This window comes from Charadrius vociferus, unplaced genomic scaffold (assembly GCF_000708025.1).
Source record: "Charadrius vociferus isolate BGI_N301 unplaced genomic scaffold, ASM70802v2 scaffold105, whole genome shotgun sequence".
Taxonomy (NCBI): Eukaryota; Metazoa; Chordata; class Aves; order Charadriiformes; family Charadriidae; genus Charadrius; species Charadrius vociferus.
This window is the reverse complement of record NW_009648543.1, coordinates 132,821-147,346: the sequence shown is the minus strand read 5'-3', so window position 1 is coordinate 147,346 and position 14,526 is coordinate 132,821. Positions and strand designations below refer to the sequence as shown.

At 38.9% G+C, this 14,526-nt stretch overlaps 1 protein-coding gene across 1 annotated transcript in view; it reads left to right on the top strand.

Annotated features, from left to right (window-relative positions):
* The window catches only part of FRMPD4 (FERM and PDZ domain containing 4), a 121,700-nt gene that overhangs the window by 53,188 nt on the left and 53,986 nt on the right, over positions 1-14,526 (top strand). The window contains exon 4 of the mRNA XM_009885949.1: positions 1,235-1,337. Coding sequence (XP_009884251.1) covers positions 1,235-1,337 — 103 coding nt within the window. The remainder of the gene's footprint in view (positions 1-1,234; positions 1,338-14,526) is intronic.

Below are 14,526 nucleotides of genomic sequence, written 5' to 3'. Positions count from 1 at the left end.
CAGACAGTTCTTTTCTCCCAAGTTAGCATTATTAAAGTAGTTTTATGTCAAAGTTAAGTTTGGAAAAAGATGTTTATTGTATTCTGTTCCAAGTGAATAGGAGGAAAGATGAGCTCAGAACATCGTTCTCCTACATGGGTTTGTATACATTTATGCTGGATATGTAAGTGACGTTTTCAAACCAAAGAGAGAAAAGGAACAGCATTAGCTCAGTTGTTAAATGAATTGGGTTTGATGCTGTAACATTTTCTTTTAATACTTTATCTTCATATTGGTAATATTATTGGGGTTTTTATGTATCATCATTGCAGTGTTTAAAGACAGAAGACTAGAGAGGATCTCTCTTTTCAGTAGCAGTTGCGATGTCACCCCATCTTCTGGGCATGTAATCATCCTGAGAAGCAAAGTATTATGTACATTTTATAAAGCATAAACTCAATATGAATTTCAGCAGTGTCAGAATCCAAAGTACACAAACATGTACATGTCTACTCAGACTAATGCTAAATATCTGTATCTAACTGAAAGTGGCAATGCTTTTGGATGTATGTAAAACTTGTGTTCACCGAGTGGTAGGAATCCAGAGGAAAAGAGACTCAGAGACTTGAAGGTGTAGAAACTTACTGTCTTCAGGTTGAAGGAAACAGTTTTGCTTTGCCCAGAACAGAAAAGTCAGAGGAGACACCTGTGAAATGACTTTCAAATATGTAAGTGGTGTTTCATAGGAAAGAGGAATAAGATGTTCTCCAGCGTTACTTTCCTGGGACAGGAAACAACAAGGAAGACCTGATGTAGACACTGGGGAAAAAGATTCATCTTAACAGTAGTTAAACAGGATCATTTATTTACAGGAAAAGGAGTCATCCTCAGGGTGGTCTTAAGAGAATATCAGACAAACATTGATCAGGGATGAGTAAGGTATGGTTGATCACACCTTAGAAGGTGAATTAGGCCACCTCTTCTGGGTTCTTTTGGCCCTCCAGAAAATCAAGCCCTTATTTTTAGGTGGCTAGATGTGAGTTTGGAACTTAACTTGAGGAACTTTGGTAGAAGCTGTGAAGCCACTAGCTTTCACGATTTTCCTGGTGAGGAAGTACTGGTAATGTCAGAAATAGTGTTAGTGTTAAGCATGCCATTAGTTGAAGAAAAAAGCACATATTATGTGAACAGCAGAGTGTGTCTCTGCATTTACAATGGTCTGCTAACCTCTGCTTTTTTTTTCATCTGTCTCCAGGCGGCCCCTCTGAAGGAAAGCTTATACCAGGGGATCAGATCATAATGATTAATGATGAGCCAGTCAGCACTGCTCCAAGGGAGAGAGTCATCGACCTTGTCAGGTAGTTGATGTCCTGTCACTTAAACTATGAACCCAGTGACTTATTGCCTGTGCAGTCATTTGATAATACTGCAAGTCTTGCCTTCTCATGGTTGAGAAAAGGTTGAAAAAAACATAAAATTATGTTACTTTAGTCATAATTAAGAATGGTGAAGTCTTTTGGTATTGAAATGAAGTGTCCTCTTAAATGTCTTTTGGGTAGCTGAAAAAATGTAATAAAATATTGAAACAGCTCCAAAATACTTGGGTATCAAAAATGGAATAGTATTCTGTTACCTGTTTTTGGTATGGGTTGTTGAAAAGATAATTATTGGAGCAACGCAGCTCCAGTCACTGTTGCTCTATTGCTTTTTTCTTTCACATGAGGAAAGATAAGTCATGTTCATCTTATGTGAGGAGGAAAGGAAAAGTGGTGGGGTGATTTTTGCAAGCAGATGGGTGCGTGTAAATGGGAATGTGTTGGGAAGCTCCAAGAGTGTTTGGGTGGATTGCAGGTAGGTAAGTTTGTGTGAAAAGAGCAGGCAGGACTGTGTAGACAGGAGGCAGAAAACAAGGCCAAAAAAGTGACTGTGGAGAGTGCAGGAAAGGAGAAATGTCAATATTTGTAATGGGATGTAGAAGGACTGACAAAGTCCCCATCCCTGGAGATGTTTAAGGCCAGGCCGGATGGGGCTTTGAGCAACCTGGTCTAGTGGGAGGTGTCCCTGCCCATGGCAGGGGGGTTGGAACTCGATGATCTTCAAGGACCCTTCCAACCTAAACCATTCTATGATTCTATGCTCAGGATGTAGAGAAAGATGTGATGTGTTTCACATAATAAGCTTTGCATTTTAAGTAACAAGAAATGTTAGTCCCTTGCATAGAAAAATGACTCATAATTAAAAAATTAAATATAAACATGATTATTTTAAATTCCAGTAACCTGGTTCCCGGACAACAGTTTTATTTCTATATTTTCCTTTTTATTGGTCTAAACTCTGAATTGGTGGATCTAGTCGATTCCTGGGAGATACTCAGGTTTTAACTGTGCGAGTACCTCTCCTCAGAACTGGCAGCTGTCAGTGTTGCCAGTGTAATTTTGAAAAGTCGATTTGCTTCCAGAAATTCAGGCAGCAGGTGCCGTGATAGTTGTACTCCTCTTGCAGATCTCAATTTGAGCAAATGGGTGCTTATTTGCCGGGGATTCAGCTGTGAAGCAAACTTCTAAAGGACATACAGAAATGGTATGAAGATACTAGCAATGCTGATGCCTTTATCTGATAGGCGGGTTTAGACAAAATACAATACATTCTAAGATTAAAAAAAATAATAATTGTTAACCTGCAAGTCAACTAATGGAAACACAGCACATTAAGAAGGGACTTCGACACTCTTGGTTTTTGTGATAGAGAACCCATGAACTGCAGGAACTGTCCTGTTCCTAATAAATTCCTGTCCTATACTCTGTATTGACCATCAGCATGAGCCTCACAAATGGGTCTTAAACTTACTTTTTTATGTCTTTGTGTCTTCATAAAGTGATAAAGCAGTCTTCATTCTTTCCCTGATTCTTTGATATGTAAGTTATCAGAACTAGGATCTCTATCTCATTTCTCTGCTGCCAGAAATATGTAGTAATAGCAACAAGGAAAATAGATTGATTAGGCCTGAGACAAACTGAATTTATCGTGTAGCTGATTCTCTGTCTGCCTTCAAATGAGAAACTGAATAAGAATGTCACCCTTTCCAATTATGTTGACTCCATAGGTAGTGTCTTAAATTAAGTGTTGTTGCATTCCAGGGGAAGCTTTTGGTGACACTTTTCTTACACTGTAATTCTACCTCTGCTCTCAAAATCTATCTGCCATTGAAATTTTGACAGAGGCTCATTCTTTGATGAGACTCAGAGTGAAAATGAAAATGAAAAGCTTTTTTTTCATGCCAGTGGGGACACCTGGAATGATTAGACACTGTCACTGAGCAGTCCTGACACCATAGCAGAAGCAATTCTCTACACCAAGGAAATAATGAATCCCTTCTGTATAATAGAAGGTTTTCATATGGGTTAGATACATCTGCAACTTTGAAAACAGTTGCTTTCAGTTTTCAATGTGCACGGAAACAATTTTGAAATCTTGTATTCCGGCTGGTAGCAGTGTATCTGTGGTCAGCAATGAGTATGTTTTAGATGCACAGGTTAGGTAATGGGCATAATCATAGAATTGAGATGGGGTTTCTGGAGGTTATCCAGTCTAACCTCTTGCTCAATGTGAGCTAATGTCGAAGTTAGATGTGGCTGCTCAGCACTTGTCAAATCAAGTTTTTAATATCTCTGAAGATGGAGATTTCACAACCACACTGTGCGCATGTTTAAGTACTTAACCAGTGGCTTTCCAAAGATAGAGAGCAGCTTTTACAAGACATGAGCCAACTCCCTCGGCAGCCTTCGATGCATCCCATCTAGGCCCATGGACTTGTGAGTGTCCCTTTTGCCTAAGCAGTCCGTAATTCAATCTTTACCTACCTGTTACCTTAGTTCTGCCACTGAGCTTAGGGAACAGGGGGGCAGACCTTGCCACTGAAGACCAAAGCCAAGAAAGCATCAAGTACCTCAGTCTTTTCTGTGTCCTTCATTAGGTTGCCCACCCCATTTAGCAGCAAGTTCATATTTCCCTTGGCTTTCACTGCTGATGTAGCTGTAGAGGCCCTTCTTGTTACCCTTCACATCCTGTACCAGTTTTAGTGCTAGCTGAGCTTTGCAAACTCCATCCCTGCCTGGCCAGGTAGGGCCTCTCTGTTTCTCCTGGGTAACCTCTCTTCCATTTCCATCTCTGGTTGGCTTCCATTTTGCGCTGGGTCTGGGTCAGGTGTTCCTTGTGGAGCCACACTGGTGTCCTGCTGTGCCTGCCTGCTTGCTTGCGGACTAGAGAAGACCCTTGTGCAACTTGGAGCAGCCGCTCCATGAAGATCACCCAGGTCTACTGGGCTCTGGCCTTTCAGAGCTGCATCCCACAGGACCCTGCCCACCATTGCCCTGGACAAGCTGAAGTCTGCTCTTTAGCTTGGACTTCTCTTCCTCCTTTCCCTCAGGGTCTTACACTGTACCATCTTGTGGTCACTGCAGCACATCAATGAAAAATTGATATTCCAACACCATATTTTTTCTGTGATTACATGGTCTCTTGCTGATTAGGTATAACGAGGTATATTTTGTATTCATGATGTGAAATTCTGTGGCTATCTTTAAGCAGCTTTCCCTCCAAGTTTTTTTGGAAAGTCAAGAAACAATTTGTCTTTATAATTGCAGAGAGTGTGGAAAAAATTAGTCTACTTGAAAAATACAGACATGAAGATCATAGTATGCCAAACAGAAAAACCCCAAACTGCATGAGGAAAAAAAAGGCATATTTCATAACCAGATAAGCATCATGCTTTAACAAGCTTAGCAAGACTCAAGACTTCCAAGGAAAAGTATACAAAAATGTTAGATGTTAGTCAACCTTGAATGGTAAATAGTGTCAATGGTAAATAGTGTAATGCAATATTTAATTGTTTTCCAAGAAAACATTGTTGGGACATTTACTTATGAAAAGATTTATACTATTGAAGGAAAAGAAAATGGAAAAGAGATTTTCTGCTACCATCTATCTTAAATCCAAAAATTAAAAAAAGTTTGTCCACCAGAATGTTAGAATGTCCACCAAGAAGGGTATCTGAAAAATGTCATTTCATTCAGAAAAAGCATGTCCCTAAGCAATAACTTTGCTTTATTTCTAAATTTTCCACAAAATAAGTTAGAGCAATTTTTTTTCAGGTTTGTTTTTCTTAAGCCCTTTTCCTATAAGCTCCGTATTCATTATGTACTATTTACTCCTACAGGGTTAGAAATAGAACAATCTTTTAAGAAAGGCCCTTTTGTGTAACAGTTTTACTATGGGAAAATGGAAGAAGGTAAAGGGAGCACATAATACAAAAATTATCACGTTGTCTCTATTGCATTTTAGTATTTTAATTATGTGTGTGCTTTCTAAACATTCATTATGAAAATAAACTTCCCTAAGTAGAAAACTGTATTAAAGCCACATCTGCTGACTCCAGGGGGTACTGAGCAGGAACCTGGTGAAAGATTTTTATTTGTTTTTTGAGAATTGAGGGATACTGTTGTATCCTAGGAGGTGTCAAGACTGGAGATTATCGGGGATATTCATTATAAATATCCCCTGTAGGTCATTCTCATCCACCTAATTCTTTTGGCTCTGCTTTACTGGCAACATTTAATTAGTGTTCAAGTTGTCGTTTGAAAGCCAAAGTTGCAGAAGTATGAATACAGTATGGTTTGCAGACAAAATACATGAGGACTCATTATTTCTTGGTAATGTTCAATGGCTTTTGCACCATATTATATTCTCCTGAGCTATTTTCAAGCACAAACCCAGAAGTCATGTTTATGGTTTCCCTTACAAAGAGAGGTCACCTTTTATGAGCGTCACTTATGGCTGCAGTCTAGATGTGTTCCATTCAAGATAGACAGTTATTGAAGTTGGAAAAAGAGGACAAAACGAGCCGGGTTTTCTAAATGTATGGTTACAATCCAGGCAAGGAGCAAGCGAACAGAATACTGAAGAAAGATATATTTGAAGTGCAGTTGGTTCAAAATTGTAGCAGGAGCTACTTATCTTGGTTTTCTTTTACAGCTGATAGAGATTCTGTGACGTAAAGCTTTTCACACATACTTAACAATAACTACTTTGAGATAACATTAAAGTCGTTGCCCAATGTACCAATTTTTTGCATATTTGAAGGTGAGCAACAATGCAACAACTAACTTTTTAGAAGGTGGATTAATGCGGTATATCAATTAATTGGTTGTTCAGACGTGCATGCATTTCATTATCATTGGTTAATGTTAAATTTGTATCCTTTTAAGAATCAGTTTAACCAACCAATCCTTTTTTTAAAACACTTAAATATATCTAACAAATAATTTGCCTTATAATATGTTCACAGATAATTTCTGTAACAAGAATGAATGACTTGGTTGTCTTAGATTGTACTGAGTATGCATTAGTCTACAAGGATCCCAGCGTATGTAAAATGTCTTTTTATTTAGCATGATATTTTACTGAAATTTTAAGTGACGCACAGATGTACATGCTTACCCCATAAAACAAACTCTGAGTAGGGCACGGTAGTGGTATTTTGTTCATACTTCAATTAAAATAGTTATCTAGGCAGCCTGTGAGGAGAGACGAGCACCTGAAGAGAGTGATCCATCCAAGATACTTGTTTTGGAATAAACTACCCTGTTACAGAAAGCTTTATTTATGCATTAACTAAAGAAGGAGCAGAGAAAACTACCTTAGAATAGAAACCTGACTTCTAGGTTGCTAAATTAGGCTAGATTAGTCCGTTCCTTGAAACTGTAACAGCAGTAAATTAGTATTTGACGTCCTGTGGAATTCCACTAAAAGACCTTAATTGCAAAGCAAGAACTGAAAAAGGTGAAATTCACTAAGGGCTTTTCTTTCTTGTTGGCTATATTTTGTATTTAAGAAAAAAGACTCAAAACCCTTTCTGAAATAACTCTTGCTTTGGCAAGTTAATGTCGTGGCAAGTTTTCATCAAGAGGATTCTTTCAATTCTGCAGTAGAATTTCTGTTTTAATTTTGTATTACCGTAAGATTGGAGAGATGGAACCCTCCAGGATTCCAGGCTGCATGTTGCATTTTAAGTGCTAACATGAATTTAATCAGTGCTGACCCTTCTAACCATCGTCACGGAGTGGATGAGGATTCTGTCACTGCCATTTGACTTTGTGTGTGTGTGTCAGGGGACCAGTTTGCGTTCCCTGCATCATCATAGCCAAACATAAGTGCAAAAGGGAGCTCGGTGGCAGTGCCTGTCATCACTGTCTTTTCACAGCAGCTGAAAATACCATTTTCAAATACAATTTCTGTCTCTAGGCTTAGACTGTTTTGTATATTGGATCAAGCAGTTTTGGAGGACTTAGTATTAAAGACATTCTTTCTTCATCAACTTCATAGAGAAAAAATCAAGCATGTTAAGCTATTAACTATGGCACTGCTTAGCAACTGAGAATCTTGAAACCTGCTTTTCCTGAAAAAACAGTCATGAGGACCTTTTAATCTGAAGGTACTCCATTATACTCCCAGTTTGGTATATAAATCCAGAGGCTATACCTATTTTGTGTCAGGCCTTGATCTATGAATTGCTACTGTTTTGAGTTTTAGATACATAATGCTGAACAAAGGGACAAAACGTTGGACCAAATTGTCTGTAGGAGTTTTACAAGTCACATCAGTGGAGATAAGCTTTTTGCCAGGTCATTTAATTAGCTACCTCTAATCAGCTGGCCCAAGCTGAGGATATGAGAACTTAGTTCTGTCTGACTTGAGGGGTGTTGTTATATCTATATTTTCTACCTTTTGAGGTGCTTCTGCAACACAATACAGAGAGAACTTAAGTAGTTTAAATCAGCTGCTGTGAAAGCACAGATTTAGTATTGTCTACTTTACCTTCTTTCTTGGCTGGCGTGGTGATACTCTTCTGGTACTTAAGCTAATATATTGAGGGCTAATTCAGATCTCTCTAGATTTTAATTATTAATCTGTAATATGGTTTCAGAAATGCTTGCCTGCCTTTTCAAAGGGCTGTTAGAGTTAAGCTGAGTTGAAAGCTGCATAGAGATATTACTTGTTAAAATCAATACCAACTGTGAAAATTGTTATCTTTTAAATCCATTGTATCTGTGAAAGCATGCAGTGTCATATCCTTGCTCTATTCTTAGCAGAAAGTTGGCTGACATGGTTTAGACAGGCTTGGGTTCAATAATTCAAATGTTTGGAATGCTGAGAACTTAATTTGTACGTTTCTTTTCATGTTCACCATGGTGGATGTCCCCTGGAGTGAGCAAGTCTAAGGTCTTTTTGAAATTCCAAGGCTTGATGTGTCCTTCGGTTGAAATGTTGTGTCACCATCTTATTCTGTTATCCTCTGGAAAGAGGAGTCAGCCGTGATGAATTTCAGGTCAGCTGTTCCGTAACAAATTGCTTTATGGTAACTGAATGAGAGGGTATGGACAGAGATGTGGAACAGCTGTGCCCAAAACACAAGCGACTGTACTAAATGCCTTCTTCAGGTGTGAACCAGCAGATGTTGCTTTTACTAGCTTGTTATGACAAGCAGGCTTACCACTTCTCATACAGCTAAGCAAAAGCATTGGCTTGTCTGCATGGAGGATTTACTTTGAAGCCAGATGCGCCGATGTGAATGCTTCAAAGTAGTTGTTTCCATGTAAAGTCATACAAATGAACACCCAGCTTTGAGTTTATTATGAATGAACTCTTCCATGTGATGGATTTCCCCTATATTACATGCTCTGCGATAGATGTTTATCCTTCTTTGTGCTGTCATTGCAAGCCCTGTGCATCAAAGGATTACTTCCTGTTGGAATATGTAGCAGGAGGTGCCTACAAACCTCATGTCCTGTGTTTGCGTTGGGGAGGGTTAGAGAGGAGGTCTCAAACTACAGAAATCTCACAGTGTCTCTTTCCTGACCTCATTATCTGTCTCTTTTGGGATGACATTTCCAAATCATAAAAGATTATGTTGGGTAAGTCAGCCCTCCACATCGTGCTGTCGGTACTTGAATATTCTGTGGCTTGAGTGGATGTCTTGAGGACATTACTACAGGACAGCTACACTTACACAAGACAAGTGCTGTGATATGGAGCAGTTTAACCAGCAGAAAGCAGAAGACAGGGAGGAAGACAAGATGGAGACAGCTTCAGGAGCTTGCTTGGGAAGCGCCAGTCTGTGCAGAACAGTTTCTGGGCTTGGAGAAGCAGTATGGGCTGACAGGAAAGGGCTGTGCTGTGCATCTGGGGCTGCCAGCAAGGAGTGACTGTGAAGTATGAAGATGACAGAGATGCTTTCACCACCGCATGCACAGAATTCACAGAGCAACTCTGCCCTTCCAGAAGTGTGTGGCTGCCCTCACTGGGAAGTTTACAACTCCCTCATCCTGCCCGTCAGTTGCTGACTGATTCAGCACATACCCGTCAGCTAATGAAGCTGTTGTAATGGAAAACATTGCCATTTTTGAAAAGATACGATAGTTGCGTGGTATAAGCCTGCGATGCTTTGTGAAGGTTTGTGTTACTATGTGGACAGTGGTGGCATCAGTGTTCCCTTTTATCCTGAGAGTGCTGGACATTTAGATCGTAGAAATTAACTGTTTTTTATTTGCTGCCTAAATAGCTTCAGGATGACAGAGAAATGCTTCTTTAGAAGACCAAAAGGTAGATAGCAGTATTCAAGCAAAAGGCTTGTAGTTACTAGGAATTATACCCAAATGCTGTATTTTGATAGAAAGACAACAAAGGTGATGTCAAGAGCTGGGAGGCAAACATGGTATTTTTATGGTTTTCTAAGTTGAGCCTTGGAGGGTTGTGTCTGCTACAGGCACCTTGTGTCAGAGAAAAGCAGAAAGATTCTAATCTCCTGTTTTTAAGGAATGCTGTTTTGGGGGTGGCAGCTTTATATATGCACCAGTGCTCAGAGGAAATGTAAAAGGTAATTTAATCTGTTGAGAGAGAAGGGTGAAAAGACTGTGGCCAATTTGCAATGTCTTATATAGTTTCATGAATTTGAAATACCTTTAGTCTTTAGCTGTTAGTTCTGTAGAAGCTCCTGGCAGTGTCTGCATTTGAAGGGTTTTGTGCATTTTACAAAAACTCATTTGTTTGTCAAACTGGAGAAAATAAAGCTAGCATAACTGTTAGTGTGGTGGCTATGTATGTCTTTTTTATAGCACAGTGAGAATGGAGGGGGGGAAAAAGCAAAAATGAATAGCTTTTAAAAAATCTTGAACCACGTAATTGGAAAATATGAATAAATGGAGGTCTTAAGCCCTTCCCCTTGGGGCTGCTTAGATACTGTGGGCAGCTGACATGCTGAGTGGTGGTGTCATCCTGTGTTTGCAGTTAAGGGAGCACTTTTTTTTTCCTGTCAAGGTGGAAGCAGCGCTCCCTGGGGTGGGAAGAAGGTAAGGAGAGTGACTGGGAAATGGGTAAAACCCTAGTCAAAGTGAAGTGTCATGGAGAGGTTTTGTTAGATCGTGGTCCATTGATATAATGGTGTCATTTTAATGAATTGTGTAATGGAAAGATGACTCAGGAGTTCCTGATGATGGCAAGACCTTTCTCTGGCTCTTTGGTGTGCTGATGCTATGTCTTTCTGGCTTCCTGACTCTCGGAGTTAATTTTTAGTATCATAATACCGTTTACTTCCCAGATTACATTTAGTCTATTAAGTAAAATAAAATGGAGAATGGTGCCTCCTGAAGCTGTGTGTGCCCATAGGGTGGCTGTCCCTCATAACGTAAGCATCCAGTTACAATGGCCATCTCTACACTTCCATTGCATATCCCTGCTCCGACAGCAATGTTGCCTTTCAGTCAGCCAAAGGCATGTGGGTGTGACAGTGTTTGACACCAGTAACTTGTAGTTTGTCTATGGAGCTGGAAAATCACAAAAATAGAAGAGATGAGAAGTACCTGGCTGAATACTAGTCTGATAAAACTCTCCCAATCCAAACTTCTTTTTGATTCAGAAATGTCTAGACTTAATTGTGTTGTAAGAAAATTGGATCTGACTCTCAGTGCAGTTGACTTTAAATTTTTATGACTCTTTTTGTGTTGGCAAGGCCTAATTTTTTTGGAATCTTTTTCAAAAATATTGAGAAATAAGATCAAAAGGCTTAAGACTGTCATTAGTGAGTCCTTTCTCTTTTCTGATTCTCTCCAATAAGAATAATTTTGTGACTCAGAGTCTCTCTTAGCAGTTGATAGTACAATGTAACTGGAATAGAAATGCTGTAGGGACTTCTGTGTTGATTGATGGACAAGAAAACTTAGAACACAGGTTTAGATCATATTTTTAATTTAGCAGTAGTACAGCCAACAAGACTCCCAAAACTGCCAATAGATTGAGTATCTACAGCTAACTTTATTGGATATGCCCAACCAGAAGGTTAGTTAAAAGGGAAGGACAACGGTTTTACATATTCTGACTCATTAATCCCCAAAGTGAGATTCTTCAGTTAAATATTACCAGTGATTGACATGACTCCGGGTCATAGTGGAAGGTCAAAGAACAAAACCAGTTTCTTATTAAACAAAGGATCTGAGACAAAAACTAGTAGAAAATAAAAATGGCTAAAAATAAATTCACCTTCAAAAAATACTGAATGCAAATACTGAATGCTTCAAAAGGCAGCTTAACGTGGTAGATTTTTATGGGATTTATTAGTCAACTCTTCCTGGTTTGATTTCTGATGTGACGATTGATCATCTGCAATTTATTAGAAACAACACATGAAAAATAGTGTAAGACAAGCATTTTAGCTTCTGCTTTAGCATTTTTTTAGGCTTTTTCCCAGAGATACCATCCTCTGTTTTACTTTTTGCTTGACTTGAAACATCCAAGTCTTTGCAAACCTCCTGGAAGCAGCAACAGTAATAGCGCAAAGATGAATCACATGTATTTCACAGCAGGTGACTTCCAAAGGAGGTTGGTCTTAGTCTTACTTTGTCTTCATCTGAGAAACCAAGAGAAACTGCTTCTGAGAAAGCAAGAAGTAAGAAATAGCAAAATAGAGAAAGCAAATACCAAAACAGAGACTGCAGAGATAAACCCAGATTGCCATCAACCTCTACTACCCCAAAGGCGTATTTCTTACATAGTATGTGCTGAAATGTTAATTGTTCTGTTAGCTTTTATTCTTCTTTATTCAGACTAAATCTTGATGTATTTTACTTACTGCACAAGGTAAAATCCCTGCAGTCCACAGTCTATATTGTTAAATAAAGTAATTCAGCTTGGTTGGAGGTTTAGTTAAAACCAAATTTGTTCAGCTTATGAATCAAACAAGACTCCAGGAGAGGCAAAGGTCTTGTCATCTTATATCATGGAACTTACCTATTTTATGTGATCACTTCAGCTTTTCCGCACAAAAAGGCAGTTCTTCTAGAGAAGAAAATTGGTTGCTATAGCAGTTTAAAATCCTTGAGGTCATCTATGTTTCATAAAAACTGTAGGAGTCATGAGGTTTAATCATTGCACTGAAGTCTTCGTTCCATACGTTGTCTTTCTGCTCAATGTTCTTTCCTATGCATCATTACAGTGCCTAAGACTTAAAAGGAAAATATCATCTGCCTAAGAGTTTATCAAGAATAATAGCAACAACTCTCAATTTGGGAAGACAGCAAAAAATTAAAACTGTTCATTAATTGAGTTTGCAGTCCAGTTTCTTTTTAATTCTTTATCTTGTGTCATTCTTCTTATGGCTCAGTTTTACATGGAAATTATACTTTTGTGACCAGAAATACCCTTTTGTTCTGCATTTTATCTGAAATTCTGTTTGTGTTCAAAGCCTTTAATTAAATATTAGAACAAATGTGTTAGTAAAGATACTGCTTTTTGCTCCTTAAAAAGTATGAAGCAATTTCTTAGTGTTCTACACCAATTATAATCATGTTACAGTGTCCAGCAGGCTTGTTGAGTTCATTAATAATTCATACAAACTGCCACGGGTTTAAGGAAGGAACTATACCACATATTGACGTATGGGAGTGAAAGAAAACTCAAAACACACTTTTGCAATCTTTTTTTTTTTTTGTCAGAGAAAGAGGAGGTTATATTATTTATGCTCTGAGGTACATAGACTGAGGATACAGTTTGCTAATGTAAGTCTTAGGGCTCTTTATTGGACAAATAACATATTATAAGCATGCAGTATGTCTTCTGCATATGTATGTATGCATTTGCTACGTTTGTATGTATGTGCAGAGGGAGAATGTGATTCATAAACCTTTATTATCATGGACTTGGGATGTGCGCGTTACTTAGAAACGAGAACCTGAGCTTCTGCAGCTCATTTAAACTAAAACCTTATCATGACGTTATATGTGGTTTGTACAGCCAATATGTTACAAGGAGAGTTGTGTTAGAGTTTTAAAATATTTATTTGAAATATTTCCTGTCATTCTACCTAAAAGTGATAAATAAAAAGAACCAATTCTGACATGTCGTTGTGATTCTCTCCAGTATTAAAAACTCATGTCTCATTTCTGTTTTACTAGGAAAATGCATGTTAAAATAGAGAATTATGTGAGCATAGGTTTTTTTAAATAATCCTTATCATCTTATGAGTATTACTAGTTTTATGGGGGTTTTTTTTTGGAATATTAGTGTTCATAGTATACACAGGTTAGCTATGGATGTATGTATATATGCTGCATACATTTTTCTAAAGATACCTAATACAGTTAATTTAATCCCTTTGTGGAGTGCCTCATTCACAGGAGAGGCTGTGGGTGTCATGAGGCTTTTGTAAGTAAGGCAGCAACAGCCAGTGCTACAGCTCCTGTGAGATGCTGAAGAGTTCAGGAGGGCAGAGCTGGAGGGCAGAGTGATCCGAGGCAGAGCTGGTACTTCAGGCTGACAAACTAAGAATGTCAGTATTTTATAACAGAATCATAGAATAGTTTGGGTTGGAAGGGACCTTTAAAGGTCATCTAGTCCAACCCCCCTGCAATGAGCAGGGACATCTTCAACTAGATCAGGTTGCTCAGGGGCCTGTCAAACCTGACCTGGAATGTTTCCAGGGTTGGGGCATCTACCACCTTTCTGTGCAACCCGTTCCAGTGTTTCACCACCTTCATTGTAAAAAATTTCTTAGAATCATAGAACTATCTAGGTTGGAAGGGACCTTGAAGGTTGTTTCGTCCAACCATCAACCTAACACTGCCAAAACCACCACTAAGCCATGTCCCTAAGCACCACATCTACCTGTCTTTTAAATACCTCCAGGGATGGCTACTCCACCACTTCCCTGGGCAGCCTGTTCCAATGCTTAACAGCCCTTCCTGTGAAAAACTTTTTCCTAACATCCATCCTAAACATCCCCTGGCATAACTTAAGGCCATTTCCTCTTGTCCTATTGATTGTTATTAGTGAGAAGAGGTTGACCCCCATCTCTCTGCAACTTTCAGGTAGCCCCTTTTAAGTACTGAAAAGCTGCAATAAGGTTTCCCTGGAGCCTTCTCTTCTCTGGGCTGAACAACCCCAACTCTCTCAGTCTCTCCTCACAGGAGAGGTGTTCCATCCCTCTGATCTTTTTTGTGGCCC